The sequence below is a fragment of the Syngnathoides biaculeatus genome, chromosome 9 (genome assembly GCF_019802595.1).
Source record: "Syngnathoides biaculeatus isolate LvHL_M chromosome 9, ASM1980259v1, whole genome shotgun sequence".
NCBI classification, from domain to species: domain Eukaryota; kingdom Metazoa; phylum Chordata; class Actinopteri; order Syngnathiformes; family Syngnathidae; genus Syngnathoides; species Syngnathoides biaculeatus.
This window is the reverse complement of record NC_084648.1, coordinates 20,152,302-20,170,447: the sequence shown is the minus strand read 5'-3', so window position 1 is coordinate 20,170,447 and position 18,146 is coordinate 20,152,302. Positions and strand designations below refer to the sequence as shown.

Sequence of the window (18,146 nt, the reverse complement as noted above, 5' to 3'; positions counted from 1 at the left end):
GTCTTCAAATGGTACTCTGAGATCCGGGACTCATCACTGGTGACGACTCTCCTTCGGAAGTCTCAACTCGTCATTTATCGCTGCATCGTGCTTGATGACCTGACGCGGAAGATGCGTACGAGATTAAAAAAAAACGAGGAGAAAAGTTCTGTCGCTTTGGACAGCTGAGCTCGCAGTTGCGTACTCGAGGGCAATTACATTGAAGTGGAAAAATTGTAGTTTGGCTTTGAAATATACAAAGTACCTTTTTTTGACACCAGTCCTTGAACTCTTCTCGCACACCACGTACGTGCAACGTTGTGTTCGAACATAAACAAAAGTCGCCGGTTGTCAAGCCCTTTTCAACCGCAAAATCTACACGGTGAATGACTGAAGGTTGTCTGACACATCTCTTGGAGCAGTTTTTTTTTTTTTTTTTTTACTCTTTGTAATAAAAATGTAGTGGAGTTATCATTTTTCAGATTTTTATTTTTTTTTTTGGTATTCTTGGGCCTTTCAGCTACCACTTCCCTCTGTACTTCCTCTCACAACTTTAAAGTGCAAAAAAAATAAAAAATAAAAAAAATAAAAAAACCCACACTTCTAACATCACAAGTTTTATCAGAACTTTTAGGAAAAGCCGCCTCAAATTCAGACTATTTTGGGATACCAACAAATGGACTTTTGTCAGCGTCACAGAACAAACAATCAATAGTTTCATATTGTCTCCGCAGGCCAAAATATTCCGGATTATTCACAATGAAAAGGAGCCCCGGCAACCAAAATGATCCTTTCAGCAGTCGAGACTCTCCTTATTATTTATTTCATTGAATTGAGACTCGTGATTGGATTGCGATACGGAATTTGTAATATGTCTTATAAGAGACGGCCAAATAGCCGCTCTATTATTCATGTCAACAAAAGCCGAGGACCTCATAGGTCCATCCCTTCCCATTAGCAGCAGCATCCTATTAAGCTTCCGTATGGACTCTGCAATGGTGCTTTTGAATTCTGATCCTTCTCGTGTCTACTCGACATCCTGCTCCTCCTCTTCGGCGTTTTGTTCAGGGGTGCGCCACCTCAGCCCGTTGTCTGCCGGTCGTTTAGCATATTGCTGGGCAAATATGTTTGCGCCCCATGAATTTTGCCAAGCAGCAAGTGATCAGGAAATATCCTTGGTTAGAATTCAGATGCTGAATTCTTCTCGGTCTTTGAGCGTTTTTGGTTCGTGTGATTCACAAAATTACCGGGGCAACTTTATAAAAAGGTGATAAGCGAAATTAATGTAGTTTGGCTCCCGCAGTGGGCAGCTAAGCTAATTGGTTGGTACCCCGCCATTTTCTTTTCACATAAAAGACTTACTTAAAGGGTTCCCCTGCTGTGGGGTGGCCTTGCTAAGTACTGCTACCACTGCGCCAGTTAAAAAAAAAAAAAAGGAAAACCTCACAAGCTCTGCAATTCCCACAAGGCAAACGAATGTAAAGTTTTGATTGAGCCAAGGTAGGATTTTGTTTGCTAATTCAAGCTAACCTTCACCCGCTTCCGCCATGTTCTCGAACACAGACGTTTTCTCACCTCACGTTAAATGCGAGCCACATTCACTCTCGATTTTAAAAGAAAAAAACGTGCTGCGGTTCAATTCTGGCTTCCCAAGGATCGACGTCTGCGCAGCGGGGATCAAATCCTGCGCATTGGCGATACCGACCTGGCCGGCATGAACAGCGAGCAGGTGGCGCAGGTGAGTTGCTAGCCAGATAGCTAGATGTGTGTACCGCGATGGATAAATAGATCCATTAATACATATTCATGGTCCCCTTTTCCTTGGGCAGGTGCTGCGAAACGCCGGTAGCAAGGTGAAACTACTCATCGCCCGGGATATCAACAAGGACAACCTTTCCTCTCCTGTCCTCAGTCAGGAGTCCTTGGATGGCGCGGTGCGTTAACAATCCCAAACTCTATTCTGTATGTTTTAAAAAAAAAAAAGAAAATCTCTCGCTTGGATTGTCTAAGTAATATCCTTGCAAGTAAGTGGGAGAGCTGTTTCTTATATTTTGTTTGCCTCGTTGATGTTTCAATTTTGAGAACTTTAATGTTGATGAGACTACCCGGTGGTTGAATTCTTGTGCATTTCATTTGATTTTAATGTGAGATTTAGCCTGCCTCGACTTTGTTTCGTTGGTGTTTACTCATTTATTGTAGCATGTTTGAGCGATTTTTTTTTTTTTTTGTTGTTGTTTTTTTGCTCAAAACCAAACACATTGCTCACTGTTGCAGAACAGTTAATTAGCATTAACTGCACAGTAGCAGAAGAATTTTTATAACCATACCGTGCAAATGTGCTCAAAACTGTCATCTAATTGTTCTTCAAAGATTCTGTGTGCACACACAATATTGTTTTTCTGCTTCTCGGCAGCTCTATGACTTGAATGATGACTACGAGTTCAGCGTGCAGTTCACTAAAAACAGCCGGGGGCTGGGCTTCACCATCTCCAGCTACATCGGCAACCTAAACTCAAGTAATGAGAGACGTTTCCCGTTTGAAAATCAAAACAAATGCGACCAAAGGGTTGTGCTGGTGTTGTGTTGAGCCTTTTTTATCCTCAGTTTACAGCGTGGGTGTGACGGTGAAGAGCATTTTGAAGGGGAGCAGCGTTGACCAAGATGGAGACATTCACATTGGAGATATCATCCTGTCTGTAAGTTCCAGGGGGAAACAAGTTTTAACTGGAAAAAGTTACACGCAATTGAAGCTTCATAAATGCAACATTGACTAAATTCAGGATTCTTTGGGCTTTTGAACAAATTTGACCCTGGGGCAAGCCGCGCGAACGGTTCTCGCAGCGTATTTGGAAGTGGTTGCTTGGTGGTCTACCGGGAAGTTCCTCAGTTGCTGGCCGTTAACGCTCAGACATCGCTCCGACACAATGGAAATTGCCGACCTTGCGTGATGCGCCACGTGCGACGCGGCGTTCCGTCGTCGCGCCCTGGCGGCACGTACGCATTGAATGGGTTAGTTGACGGCGTCTCGTGCCTTGCTAAGTCCAGAGCGAAAAGGCCTGGAAGGAAACACAATCACGTAACGCGTAATTTCAAGTCGATTTCTGCCTCGTTACCATCGAAACTTTGTTTTTTTTTCAAGTAGCTGACTTCTAAGTGAAGGTCTGTTCCTGCAAAAGTAAAGCAAAAAAGAACTGCCTTTGAGGGCCATTAAGGTACGCTGGTATACGGTATTTTCTGCCTGGAGTGCCGTGTTGCGCCCCTGGTGCTGAGAGCTACAGTACACCACATATCGTAAAACTCTTTCTGTGGGTTTCGTGACCCAACATTGGCCCAAAAAATATTTCCGGAACCTAAAACGTCTGGGAACAAACGGCTGTGCCAATAAATGTCTCAAACAAACAGCTCTCATGGAAGCTGGTCCCAAGTATACAGTAAGCAGAATCCAAACTTGAACCCATTTGTTTATTTATCATGACCCAAAAGAGCCAGTGCAAGATTCGCACAAGTTCAGGTCGGTCTTCGTTACGGACCAGGATAACGGCAGAGTGGATTAGCTTGACCAAACTTCTTTCTACCAAAAAAAGAAAAAAAAAAAAAAAAAAAAATCAAAGGATGTAAGGGCTACTGTGAAATTCTTCAGCTTTAATTTTCTAAACAAACTAAAACCAAACCGTCAAACAATAATATTGTGTTATATCCATATATCATTATTTTGAAAAGCGGATCCTGCTAAACTTTATGTGAAAAGTGATGAGACAAATCGTTTTGGATTTTTCCGCATTCTGTGATGCTTCCCCACGTCCAAGCAAGATCGCGTTCCCGCCGTCAGAACCGAGACAAAAAGACTAAACTGGATCGAGCTTTGAGTCTGCAAAGCTTTGGAGATCGCAAATGTGAGACGGTCACAAATCGACCTTGACGCCAAGCGGAAAGTGGACGAATGCTTCTCAGATGGAATTTATCCGCTGGAACTAAATTCCGTTACTAGTTGATTTTTTTTTAATACCGTAGTTTGCGCTTTTTGCATGTCTACAAAAGATCTACATAAAACCAATATAATATTATTAATTGTAGTAAGGCTTCCCGTGACGACAGCAGATTTTGTGGCTGATGTGTTGTTGCACAAATAGTTGCAATAAACAACAAAATTGTCAATATTATTTTGAGACTAATCAAACCACTAATGTAATAATTTGAATTACCAATAATGCCAGTCCACCTTTTCAAATGAAATAAACCTTTGTTTTTCATGAATATTTTTATTTTATTTACATTTTTTCATTTATATTTATTTATTTCTTCCTTCTTTTTTTTTTACCTTTGTAGTTAGAATGTCAAGAACTTCTAAATATCCTGAATTTAAAAAAAAAAAAAAAAAAAACGCAACTATTTAAAAATGCACTGTGTCACTGAAAAAAATTGCAGGTGAAAAAACATCACTACCAAAAACCAGTAAAATAGAACGTGTCTCAGTTCTGAAAAATAATCATTCAAAGATAAAACAATTACTTTTAACATCTCATCTTTCACTTCAGTGTTACTTTCATTTGTGACGTATGACATTCTCAAGTCTATCATCTTCGCCCCGATGAAACGTTTGCTGCTTTTCTCCAAAAGTTGGCTTTGCAACCGTTTGTAAGTATTTCTTTTGCGAACGACACTTTGTGCGTGCGCACGCAATTTCGCAGTGTTACGTTTGTATTTACTTGCTCGACTCGCAGCGAGTGCTCAGTCGGGATGAAAACAAAATTGGGGGATATGCTCGCTTTGCTCGTTTTGTTTCAAGCTGTAATATTCCCAACAGGCTGTTGCATTTGGATTTGCAGTCCTTTTTTTTTTTTTTTTTTTTTACCTCCTAATTTCTACTACGACCGCGTACGAGCCCCGGGCCAGAGTTTGGACACATCTGAGTTATGGGAAATCGACTTTTCAGCTATTTTCTTAGCTGCTTTTCCTCACTTGAGTCGCGGGAGTGCTGCAGCCTTCGGGCAGGAGGCGGGGCACACCCTGAACCGGTTGCCAGCCAATCGCAGGACACATGGAGACAAACAGTCGCATTCACAATCACAATCACACCTAGGGGCAATTAATGTCGCGTGTCGTTGGAATGGGCGGCACGGTGACTCAGCTGGTAAAGCGTTGGCCTCACAGTTCTGAGGTCCCGGGTTCAATCCCGGACCCGCCTGAGTAGAGTTTGCATGTTCTCCGCGTTCCTGCGTGGCTTTTCTCCAGTTTCCTCCCACATCCCAAAAACGTGCGACATTAATTGGAGACTCGAAATTGCCCCGAGGTGTGATTGCGAGTGCGGCTGTTTGTCTCCATGTGCCCTGCGATTGGCTGGCGACCGGTTCAGGGTGTACCCCGCCTCCTGACCGTTGACAGGTGGGAAAGGCTCAAGCACTCCCCGCGACCCTCGTGAGGATAAGCACCAAAGAATATGGATGAATGGATGGACAGTTTTGGGATGTGGGAGGAAACCGGAGCGCCCGGAGAAAACCCACGCAGGCACGGGGAGAACAAGCAAACTCCACACAGGCGGATCCGGGATCAAACCCGGGACCTCAGAACTGTGAGGCCAACGCTTTCCAGCTGCCCCACCGCGCCGCCGACTTTTCAACTATTTGCATCCAAATATCAAGGTTCACCCGTCAAGTGTGAAATTAAACAACCAAGTAAATCTTTTGTCATCCGAAAAAATGTCTCCTGACCTTGAATAAATTGTGTCGTCACAATAATTCAATTAGCCAAGGCTGGCTTCTCGCCAACGCAATTCATTTTTTTTTTTTTTCTTTGTATGCGGAAATGTGAGGCCGGAGCGAGTCGCGGAGTCTGCAGAAGCTTCCAGTGACATTTGCCGGTGGCTGTGTATGAAACGGAGTCACTTGGGGTGGTGGAAAAGGTGCTTCTCGGTGTTTAGCCGGCAACACTGACGAGCCCTCACTCCGTCGCACAACCGCAGTATGCGCCGTCCCCGGTTGTCATGGTAACAAAAGTCAGAGAGATGTTCACCCCCCGCCCCCTCAAAAAAAAAAAAAAAAAAAAAGGGTTTACTTGAGACAAGTTGATTGTGCTTTGGTTCTTTTCCCCTTCGTGTATTTTAATGGGAGAAAGTCAGAGAATGATTTTCATGAAGACAGTTTGAAACAATTGAAATTGTGAAAAGTAGAAGAAGCGTAATCCGTCCCCCGTGGAAGAGGTTGAGCCTGCGACGCGAGCTCGTGCCAACTCATCCGCAAGAGATTTCGTAACGTTTGGAGGAGAACAGGGAAGAAAGAAAACCTTTTGAACGTGTGACACATTACCAATGCAAAGAGGGAGTCTGAAATATTGATAGGTTGGATAAAAATATGTGGAATTGTTTGAACGTGTGTGTGTGTGTGTGTGTGTGGGGGGGGGGGTGTTGCAGAATAAAGGATTAACTGAATTTGGTCCTCCCGTCACCCTCAGGTGCCACAGTTCTTGGTGTGCGCCGCTAAAAGTGCTCACGCTGCTCCATTTTCTTGGCTTTGTTTTGTCTTCCGATCCCATTGGGACGGCAGCAGCTTCCTTTCAACGACTTTTGAGCTCAGGGACTGAGGCCGAGGTTCAAGGTCGAAACGCGGAGGTCGGAACTCGGGACTTGGAACTTACTGCTGGTGAGATGCCAGTTGATTGCAGATTGTCTCGAGACCCCGAGGGAGCCCCCCGCGTTCTCATTATTATTGTCCAGAGTTGTGGAAAATGTAAATTCTCCATTAAATTAAATTACATTAAATTAATTAAATTCTAGTTACTGTGGTCAAAATCAAGTCATTCAAAAAGCCACCAGTTATTTTTATCATACATATTTTTTTTTTGGGGTGGTGGTGGGGGTGTGCCTTCCCCAGGTGGACGGCGTGAGCTTGCAGGGCTGCAGCGAGCAGCGCGCGATGGAGGTCCTGAGGAGGACGGGTCCCGTAGTCCGGCTGAGGCTGCTGAGGAAGGCCGTCCGTCTGAGTCACATTTTGCCCCCGGTCCCGCCGCTGCAGCCGCTGCGCCACTCCCACAGCTTCCGCGAGGGCAATCCCTACAGAGTGGAGGCGAACAAGGTTCACGACACAGGTGAAAATGCGGAAAAACACGCTCGCTGTGTTTTCTCATTAACACTCCAATTTCTTACCTGCAAAAACATCGACTTGGGCATTGAATACGGGTCCTCTATGCTGAGTTTATCTCATTTTTCCACGTACCTTTGTTTATTTTTACCTTGGAAATGTCTAACGGTATCCGACAAGACTCTCGGCGTCGTGCTATAAGACGTATTTTCGTGTCGTCTCCAACCGACTTAGCATTGAAAAATGCTTTGCTAGACCGGCAATATGGCGACGTAAACAAAAGTCACGTGATTTGATGACGTAGGCGCACGAGCTCGATATTGAGTACACCCCACTTGGCTGTTGTTGGCGTTTCCATGGTGTGACGTGAGGCGCCAGCTATCGGGTATCGGGTATCGGGCCTGGGCCTTGTAATAATCGCTAAAGGCTCCGTCACACCGTGACGTTCTGGTCAACCTTCTCTGAACATTTCAATCGTTCTATTTTTCAGCGTTCTCAAATGAGGATGACACATCTGGCGTGTGATTAACGTGTGTCTAACGCACGAGAAGCGTGTAACAGCGACCAGATAAGATACCCCTAAAAAGCATTAGCGTGCGCTAACGTGTCACTGGCGCGCGACGAGCGATTTGTCAACGCTAGACGAGCGTGTTGAGCGTGTGACCAAACGGGTGAATAACGACAGGATAGCGTTTTGCCGGCGTGTCATTTTTACAGCGGAACGGGAAGGAAAACGTTGGAAATTTCGTAGTCACTTCAGTTGTTCTCGTGAGTTTGAACGGTCAGCATCATGCCGGTGGGGTGCGGACGTCAGCAACTAGCGCTGCACGTAAGAATGCAAAGCCTCTTTCACTAGCAATGTCTTTGGAGGAAAAAGAAGACCAGGAGGAAGAGCACGTCCGAGAAGTAACGCACCGTGTGACAGACCCTAAACACCACGAAAACCCCAGTGACGACGGTCCGACGCTAACAAACGATGAGTAACAACCAAGTAGCGCTCGAGTAACGACTGACTAACGATAGCCAAACGCGTGCAACGCTCGGCGAACGTTGGTAAAACCTTCCACGAACGTTCTTGAACTTTTGCACATTTTCGCGGACCGGCGTTCTCCGCCGATTCCCAGCGATCATTGACGTTCACTAGCGTTCAAACAACGCTCTTCCGGCGCTATCCCGGCGACCGTGGGCGACTACCAACGCCGACCAGAACGTCACGGTGTGACGGGGCCTGTATTGAATTGATTTGCGGGTAAAGCTCACCCACAGGTCTCGCGCGCATTGTCTTGTCTTAAACAAAAGAACCCCCCCCCAAAAAAAAGAGACCACATGCTCTTCTCGAACATGTGCTCAGGTAGCGATGCTCACTTTTGATTAACCCCGCGTCGCTCCAGCACACCGTCGCGTCTCGTGAAGTCGTGTGCGTGTCGAGCGAGTGCAAACTTGTGTTTTTCTCGCTGGCGTGTTTACATGCGTGCTTGTTGAAATCCTCGCTTGCTCCCAGGAATCCGCTCGCTGCGTGAAATCTCCCGGCGAGCGGCGTACGCCGGCAGACGACCCCGACGTGATTCGAGAAGCGGTAAGCTTCCCTTTCCTCCCTCGTGCTGCACCGCAGTCTGCAAGTGGATGATGAGACTCGCTCTGATACTCTTAAGTAGGCTTGCGGAAGAGCGACGTGGCGGCGAAGCGTGCTCTTTGATGAGCGTCTATTTATAGTGCCGCGCAATCATGTGTTTATCCAACTCATTCAGCTCCTTCCAGATGATTCATTCGCCTCTTACGTGGCTTTATTTAGACAGCGATCTTTGTCTTTGATTGGGAAGCTCTGGAAAATAGGGCTTGATTACTGGGAGGCATTCACGGATCAAGTATTTGTTTGCCGAGAAATTGGATCGTGCCTGCGATAATGCGCGATTCAGCCAACTCGCATTGGTCAGATATGGTCTTCTCTCTATTCGACGGTAAAGATAGCGGCGCGCTGATTTCTATCCCGGCCCGGTGTGTACATTAATTATCGTATTCAAGTGTGCGTGTGGTAGCGCCTCTCGAGTATAAAATACTTCGACGAGGTAGCCGCCGTTCTTTTCTTACTCCAAAAGTACAAAACTAATAAATTAACTCAACGTTAATTACTCTAAATGTCTATTACAATTTTACTCTTTACTTGTGCATTTAATTCTCTATCAAAAGTCTCTGAAATAATATTTCCCCTTATGAGTTAATATTATCCTAATTTAGATAATCAAGCTACCAAATAAACTGACCACTATTTTAACTGTCTTGCAGATAATCAAATAGTAAACCTGGTTATGTAACAAAATCAAGGATGGAAAATCAAACATGTATGCACATTAGTCGAATAAACAAAGTCAATAATAACAGGTACACAATGCACAAATGCTAAGCTAAGGGCTCAAATAAATATGAATATAGCCGGCAAGCTAACGAAATTCAAACCCCAATGTCTTTGTTTCATGGCAGGAGTGAAGAAAGGTGAAGGTGGTTTTTCCTTTGTCCGGCGTCCTCGTTCCTTTTTCTTCCTTGAAGTCCAAACACAGCCTCGCTAGCCGCGTTAGCTCAACGCTAGCGACCTTGTCATCTCCTTCGTGGTCGATTACACAGGCCTGGCTAGCTAGCGTTAGCTGGTTGCTAGCGCCCCAGCCAAGTCCCATGCACGCGCTCTGCCCCTGTGGCAGCAGCTAACTCCACCACATTACGGCGCGATTTGAGTAGTCCACTCAAACGACACACTGTCCCAGTTGAACTTTCAACAGTCCTTGTCGAACACGTCGATCAACTTTTGATAAACGTCCACCGTTCACTTTCTTTGTCCTTCCGTTGCCCTCCGACAACCACTCGTACCTTGCGCTCCGTCTAACCTTTTTTTTCTCTCTCTCTCTTTCCGTGTCTCCTCGACACGTCACTTCCTGTCCTTCTTAAACAATGGCTACAATAATAAAATGACAAACAAAAGTCTTTCTTTTTCCCAAATGAATCAAACACATTTAAATACAAATCCCTCCGAAAGAAAATGAAGTCAGCACACACAGTTTAAGAGATATTCCACCACATTGCATAAAAGAAAACTTATAACCTAATTGCTACTCAATGATACTGAAATTTTAGCCGTACCAACTTTTAACCGGGTTACACGTGTCTGTGCTCTCAGGAGTGGAACTGACACCGGCAGAGGAGGAAGACCTCAGGATGAGGTGGCAACGTGCACTCGGACCAAGATATCAAGTTATAGTATGTTTTTTTTTTTCTTGGAAATAGACTTACCCAAGCAACTATTCCATGAGATTTGCCTCCCAGGACTATCAAAGGAGTACCTCAATTTACCACGATGTAACCCTCTGGGCGTTCGCCCAAGTTTATAATATTGGACATTACTCTATACCATAAACGATCGTTCAATTAGCAGTTACCATGTTGGCTTTTGAATGATGAAATAGATTTCAGCAAAATGTGTAAACCTCATTGAAAGTTTTTCCCATTGTGTGGGTTTTTGCGGATTCCTGTTTCAGGTTTGCCAGCTGGAGCGCTTCAGCGAGACCAGCGGCCTGGGCATCAGTCTGGAGGCTCGGGCCGGGCACCATTACCTGTGCTCCGTTTTACCCGAGGGCCCGATCGGCCAGAGCGGCAAGATCTTCACTGGGGACCAGATACTAGAGGTGAGGGACTTGGTACTTGCGAGGAGACAAGTCGCTCACTTCCTAGCTGTCTGGCTTTGAGCGAGATCAGTGTACCGTATTTTCTGCACTATAAGGCGCACCTAAAAGCCTTTAATTCTCTCAAAAGTCGTATAATCCGCTGCGCCTTATACATGGATCAATCTTGAGCCTTTAGCGCAGCTCCATCTAATGGATGCATAACGTAACCCCAACCACTACTGTAGGGCCTTATAATGCGGTGCGCCTTATATATGGAACAAAAAAAAAAATCTTAAAATAGGCCATTCGTTGAAGGCGCACCCTAAAATGTGGTGCGCCTTATAGTGCGGAAAATACGGTACTCTGTTTTGAAACTGGATGAACGGGTGATCAGCTTGTTTGGACCATTTTACCCTTCAGTTTGAAACTGGATCAATGGGTCATTAGCGTGCCAGAACCTTTTTAGGCAGGGTGCTGAGGAAAGGAAGCACGTCAAGGCCAATGAAAGTTGCCCGCCTTAAACTAAGTTTAATGGATGTGTTTCGCTTTGACTTCATGGCATTACCAGTGGATGGTTTTGTTTTTTTTTTCTTCATTTGGTCATCTTTTAAGAGCATCGTGTAGATTAGCAACTAAACCATACAGTTGCTTCCCTTAAAGTGACTCAGCAGTAATGAGAAGGTTGCTGTGAGTGCGCCCTGCATTTCTACACTTTAGCAGGGAGAGATTGCGGCTCTGAGCAACTTCACACGCCCACGCATATTATTCGTCCTTCATGAAGAGAGCTGTTGCATTCGTAAACCGTTTCCGGTCTCCGGAGCCTCGTGAACGCCGGAGCCGTTTGGCGGCTCTGCTGTCCTCCTCCGGTCCAAATGTCGGTCACAGTCTAACGCCATTCCTGGGTGGCAATGCCGATTTGCTTCTCCAATTTGGAAGAACCAACCCCAGAATTTCTCAGTGTACGACGGTTCTGAAGTACTCTCCGTCCAAATGTGTGGCATTTTTGTACTGTCCACACTGAGTAATTTTGAATTCATTTGCATGACAACACTTTGCAAAACTGTTCTAATGCAAACATTGCGTGAAAGCGTGACAGAATAGTTTTGGAGCTTTGGTTTATTCGTGGAAAATAATGCTTTTCAGAATGTGAAATTGAAGTACATCGCTGTATATGCCCCATAACTCAGTGGTTAGAGCGTTGTTTTGGTAAAGCAGGGGTCGTGAGTTCGTATCTCACTGGGGCCTCCACTCCCCCGTTGGGGGGTTGCGTCAGGAAGGGCATCCGGCGTTAAAAACTGTGCCAAACAAATATGAGCGTTCATCTGAGATGACACGTTGTGGCGACCCCTGACGGGACAAGCAGAAAGAAACTTACTCGCTCTACTGATAGTTTGATGCCCATGTTTGTTCCCTTAAACCCAACCCAAACCCTCAACCTCCAAAGTCTCGATGGTATGTCAGACAAGTTCGAGGACTGGCGTCACAAAAAATACATTTTAAATCCAAACGACAAACTCCCAACTTTTCCCCCTCTTTCGAGTAATCCCACAGGAGTCTCACGCGCTTTCCCAGCCTTGTCTGGCATGCTGTCATGCCGGCCTACGCCATGCCACACGATCATCTTGTCCCTCAATGATCCCCCTGAGCTTGGTCACTGGTCCCGAAATAGCTGAATCTAGTCAGCTTTCATACAGAATTCTGCGAACTCCAGCGCTCTGTTGGTGCTGGATGAATGGGCTAAAAGATGTTTAAAACCAGCAATAGAAAAACACAACCTTTCCGATCTAAGCACTGAACTGGTTTTGTCAGTTTTCAGGTGGTCCCACGACTGCGTTAATGTCTCATCTCATCTTGCTTGCAGGTGAACGGCATCCCGCTCATCGGAGAGACACACAAAGAGGTGGTCAACGTCCTCAAGGAGCTGCCCGTGTGCGTTTACCTGGCGTGTTCTCGCGTCGTGCCGCCCGCCGTTCCCGACAGCGACGACGACGACGAAGAGGATGACGGCCGGCTCACCCTGAAGGAGCTCCTGGCTGAGTTCAACGACAAGGTGAACGCGGGAGGCAGATGAGACCGGAAGGGCTGCCTTTTTTTTTTTTTTTTTTTTTTAATTCCATTTCCTTCATCTACGGATAATGTGTGTGTGTCCCCCCCAGTTGGATCAGGGTTGCGTTATTCCCTGTCCTACAGCCGAGGACATCACAAAGCGTGGCGTGCCCCCTATGTCGCCTCCTTTGGCGATGTGGGAGAGAGAAGCGCAGGTGGTGGAGCTGGAGAAAGGCGAGTCAGGACTGGGCTTCAGCATCCTGGACTACCAGGTAATAGACAAGGCCCTTAGCCTTTCTAAAAATACCGCAGATCAGACGGGAATAAGCTGCAGTCCCGCAATGTCAGAGTCGCCTCAGCGAAGGAAATGGAGAGGGCAATATAACCGCGGACTTTTGTACGGGAAAGTCGAAAAGAGATTAAATCTGCCAAAAATGCGATGGAACTTTTTTTTTTTCGTGAGAAAAAATAAATAAATAAAAAGCTTAAACCCCAGTTGCACAGTCATAAAAAAAAAAATAGTTTGAGAGAATTTAAAAATACCATGATCAAAACCACCCGACCCAAGTTAGCTATTCCCAAGATCGCTCCCACAGATAACATATTTAAAAATAAATAGAAATGGGGACGTCGCCTCTTGAAAACGAAGCCAAAGCTTTTATTATGTATATGTTTTTACAGTAGAAAGAAGATCCGAGATGAATTGTCACTCTTCAATTTGAAATAAAAGCAGCATATTGAAGCGCTGCGTCGAAATCTTTTATGCGTGCGGTCACCCGTTACCCGTTTGTCTCGCAGGATCCGGAAGACGCCACAAAAACGGTGCTGGTCATCCGCTCCTTGGTACCGGGCGGGGTCGCCGACCGGGACGGCCGCCTGCTTCCGGGAGACCGCCTCATGTTTGTCAATGAGACCGACTTGGAGGGCTCCAGTCTGGATTATGCCGTGCACGTGCTCAAGTCCACCGGTTACGGACCCGTGCACATCGGCGTTGCCAAACCGCTGCCGGTATGTTGGGGAAAAATGCTTTTCATGGATGCGGAATTTCAAAGCGAATCCGGGCCACGTGTCTGTCAACAATGCCCTAAAACTGGGGACGCGTGGGGGGTGTCATGAAATCTTAAATTACACCCAACAGATGGAGCAAATTTTACAACCGAGCACACCAGCACACACCAGCCACTGAAATGGCCGCAGGAGTTCAAGATATTAAATTAAATAAATCTCGCTGGCTTGTTAAACTCGCCGGTGTCGTTTTTCAACTGTAAAAGTGACCACTGCAGTGATTATTGATTATTGCGAGCTAAGTCTATGCGTATTTATAGAGGGGAAGGGGGGCGGGGCGGGGGGGGGGGGGGTCATTATAATTACAATCACTTCATTTCCAAAAGGGGGACATTGCAAAAAAAAAAGTTCTGGAACCCTAACCCCGAGACTACCAGGCAATCTATCACTTTGCTCAACTCTACAAGATCGTCATGTTTGACACTTGCGTTGTTTTTATCCCGTCGTTGCGAAAATACAGCCGCATTATTTCGATAAAGTGCCAGATGCGTGCGGCTGTCTTCAAAAATGGGAATTATTTGGACGTGCTGCCTTTCCAGCAATTAGCGTGACGTTCGCCTCTATGCTCACGCCAGAGTTTTACGCGTTTTTTTTTTTTTTTTTTTTTTTTTCACCCCCTCTTGATTGTGACACTCAAAATTACATCCAGAGAATCTGCCTGAGTTCTCTGCATTCTCTCCGTAAATTTCTTCGAAACTGCAATCTTACTTTCGGTTACTATCGTGAATAATATTTCAAAGAATCCACATTATTTATGTTTACTCCGTGAGTTACATGTAATACTATAATGTGCAAATGCGACTTACAGTATCAACCCCTCGCTCCCTGCAGACGCTTTGTCTTGTCTGCACTTGAATAAATAAATGCGCCTGGCGCCGTTTGAGGAAAGTTGTTCAGTGACCGCTGGCCATCTTGCACTTATCTTTGTACAGTCGAATGATAGTGAATGCAGGAACTTAAGCAACCTTACAATTACTGTATAATAATACTCACTTCTTAAGAACAAGAGCTGTTCTCTATAGACTGTTTTCGACCACGTGACTACATCCGGGGCACGCGGCCATGTTGGATGGGTTCACACTCTACTGACGCGCCGTTGACTCGGACGGGAGTTACACAAATGTTCGTACGACTGTTGAAAGTGACACACGATGGCTAAAACGACTTTGGAAAGTTATCGGGGCTCGTTAGAAGTTGTTTCAAGAAACCGTTACGGCGAGAAGTGGGCTTTGATCGACAATATCGCCCCATAAGCCTCGGAGAAGCGCAAATGGAGCGCGCAAATGGAGCGCACAAATGTGGGCGTCGGTAACCTATCCAGACATCGTCAACTATCTCCTCTTGTCGACGAGCGCTTATACCGCGGACAAACTAAAGAATGACGGCAGGTCTGGAGGCCTACAAGCAATTCATCAATGGCTGGGTTCGTCATGCGGCGGCATCTATTGTAAGCAACCTGTGTCTCCACGCTGCTAAGGGTAGTGCAGCGCACAATGCAATTGAAATATGGACCGCGTGATTACAGTCAGGGTTGTGTCAAATTACGTTGATTATACCAACGAAAGAGGTGCACATTATTATTTTCGATTTTGTTACCGAGAGGGAGAGAGAAAGAGGTTTGACCGGGACGAGTCCCAAGTGGAGCCCGCCCCTTTTTCTCCACTTCCACGGCTACATTTTTAACTCAACTCCCGAAACAGCTAGCGGTCCGCTAACCCGTTTTTGCAAATGTATGATAATAAAACTGAAAATACAGATTTTGGAGACGTGCATTGCATTACGTAGGCCCTTGGCCCGAAAGAATAATTCTCCCTAAGTAGGTGTGAAATTCTAAAAGGTATCCAATACTTACCAAGAACAAAATGCTCCGAGCAAACTCGGACGTAAGGGAATGACTTGGCTGCTAGATCGACTCTGCTAAAACGAGCCGTTTAGTCGCGAACTGCTCCGTTTTCTCGTACCGGTTCTTGATCACGGGTGGCAGTCGAAAGAAAGACGCTCACTTTCGTTTGAGCAACCGATAACGTAGCAGTGCGCCCCATTCATACGCCTTTCTGAAACGATTCCTGCTTGGTTATGGTTTGTTTACGCGAATTCACCAGACCAAAATGGCGACCGCGTTCTAAACCCGAAGGTGTGTGACGTCAGTCGAAAACGGTCGATTGTCATACTACCAGCTGTCAATATTAGTCCTTCTGGTGTTTTTGTATACAAAGTGTCAGGATGTTTCAGAGCATTTTTATCAATGGAAAAGGCGGAGTACTCGACAGAGATCTCGTGATGGGTCTCATTAGATTCGGCCAGTGGGCCCATTGATGTGGCTAGTACGAGTACATACACAGCACGGACATTTTCTAGTGTGCCTGTGACAAATACCGAATAAGAATAAGCTGGATATCACCGATGACATAAACATTCCGACTAAACTAATTGCCCCGTGGGATTCGCATTGTTCGCGACATTTTATTATCGGGGATGACTTCAATTTGCAAGTGTACTCTCAAGAACAGTTCTCTCTCTTGTTGTGGAGTGCGGCCTAGTAACAAGGACCAGTGGGTCCAGTTACAGGCCGTCTGAATATTTAATGCCCCTCCGAGGTGAACACAAAGCTCAGCCGGACTCGAAATGGAGAGGCAAGAGGAGGAGGAGTGACGGGTGTCTAATTTACTGCCACCTTCTCCTGCTCGCTCGCCTCATACGTTGTAGTTTTTGGCCCTTTTCAGCCCGCCGCCGCCCGGCTATTCTCGTGGCAAGCCGCTGTGTTTCACATCGCTAATCTTGTGTCGTCAGCTGGAACTTTGCGGTGGCTTGACGCCCATCTTGGAGAGGAGCACGCGGGCGTCCTGCGATGACGGCGAAGGCCACCCGCACGCCCACCCGCTAGCCGAAGCGGCCGAGGACGACGCTGGCGACCTGGCGGATGATAACGACGTCCGGCCGTATTACGACAACTCCGTAAGCTCGATGCGCAACACCCAGACCGATCGCTAACACTTTATGTCTATTCTTCTTCCGCAGGGTTCGCCAAACATTTTGAAAGTGAAATCTACTTCTTGGCTAATGATTAATGCGAAGCGCTACGAGTAATCCTTTGAATGTTTTTTTTTTCACGGTAACATAATAACACGTTTTCTTTCATATACTGTACATTTCTGTTTTTGCAGTTGTGCAAATTCTTCACATTGTTCTTCAAAGTTCCACTGGGAATATGCAATTTCTTGTAATATTCAGGAAAATGAAGAGTAAGCATGAAGGGAAAATATTGGTAATTATTGCATTGCAGACGTTTGAAGAAAAACAAGGGGCAAAAAAAAATGAATCGGTGTACGTAAATCCACTCGAGCCAGCCGGTGCCAGCTGGACGGCCGTCTTGGGCACACGTCCACTTGCCAGTTTGTGTCATGATAGCGGTCCCATATGGACACATTTTCCCAATTTACCTTGAATTATGCGTCGTTATTAATTATACTGCAACCCCAGTAAGGATGAAAGGTACAGAAAATAAATGGATGGATATTCCTCAATGTATTCTCTCTTTCTCAATACATGTATATTAAGTTATTTCACGCAAAACTTGTGAAAGTTTAGTTCTTGAAATCATCACGTCTCCAACATTCCTAGGAAATCACAATGTCCCAACGCTGTTGCGGTAATTTTGGAGCGAGCCAGTGGGCTTTGTCGCGTGCGTTAGCCTGGGGCCTCCATGTGGGTGGCCCCTCTAATATCCGCATCAAAGTTTCATCTTCATCACACGATGCATCACAGTCCAAACGCTCACCGCTGTCCTGGACGCATCCATTTAACATTTAGTTTTGCATATCTGGAGCTAGCAATATTGTCGAACTTGCCGCTGCAACGTACTGAGGATTGCGTCCCATGAATAGTACTAAAATATTAGAAAGAGCTCCCAAAATGATGCGGTTGTAGTTTGACAACGCGACATTCATAATCGGAAGAAAAAAAATTAAAATCTTGTAACTGCAGAAATTGTTCTACTTTTCTCATCGGTAACTTTTTTAGCTCATACAAGTTAGTAGTCATAATGTTGTGGTTGTCTCGCGTCTCCGGTCTTAAGAAGCTCGTTATTATATTCGAGAAGTACTAATTGCGTGTCTCAAAGTAGATGACAATGCTGCTCTGTCGCGTCTTTTGTACAGAAAGCGAGCTTCGAGTAGGCTCGTATCGGTATCGGCGCGTCTGCTGCGGAGAAAGTGCTCCCTGTCAGAGACTCGTTCCTCCCTTTTGTGTCGGACTTTGCGTAATTGCCCGTAATTGTCTGTTGCTGCGAGCGTCTCGCGCGCCTCGTCCTCGGTGACGGCAGCCGCCGCCGCCG

The 18,146-nt window shown here is 45.9% G+C and overlaps 1 protein-coding gene across 2 annotated transcripts in view; it reads left to right on the top strand.

The window, feature by feature from the left end:
• The window catches only part of si:dkey-92j12.5 (multiple PDZ domain protein), a 52,955-nt gene that overhangs the window by 5,814 nt on the left and 28,995 nt on the right, over nt 1–18,146 (top strand). For both annotated transcript variants that reach the window (XM_061831131.1, XM_061831130.1), the window contains exons 7-18: nt 1,634–1,717; nt 1,809–1,913; nt 2,393–2,495; nt 2,584–2,675; nt 6,846–7,059; nt 8,554–8,628; nt 10,219–10,298; nt 10,577–10,723; nt 12,564–12,752; nt 12,859–13,020; nt 13,547–13,756; nt 16,604–16,768. In XM_061831131.1, the coding sequence (XP_061687115.1) occupies nt 1,634–1,717; nt 1,809–1,913; nt 2,393–2,495; nt 2,584–2,675; nt 6,846–7,059; nt 8,554–8,628; nt 10,219–10,298; nt 10,577–10,723; nt 12,564–12,752; nt 12,859–13,020; nt 13,547–13,756; nt 16,604–16,768 (1,626 nt within the window). The remainder of the gene's footprint in view (nt 1–1,633; nt 1,718–1,808; nt 1,914–2,392; nt 2,496–2,583; nt 2,676–6,845; nt 7,060–8,553; nt 8,629–10,218; nt 10,299–10,576; nt 10,724–12,563; nt 12,753–12,858; nt 13,021–13,546; nt 13,757–16,603; nt 16,769–18,146) is intronic.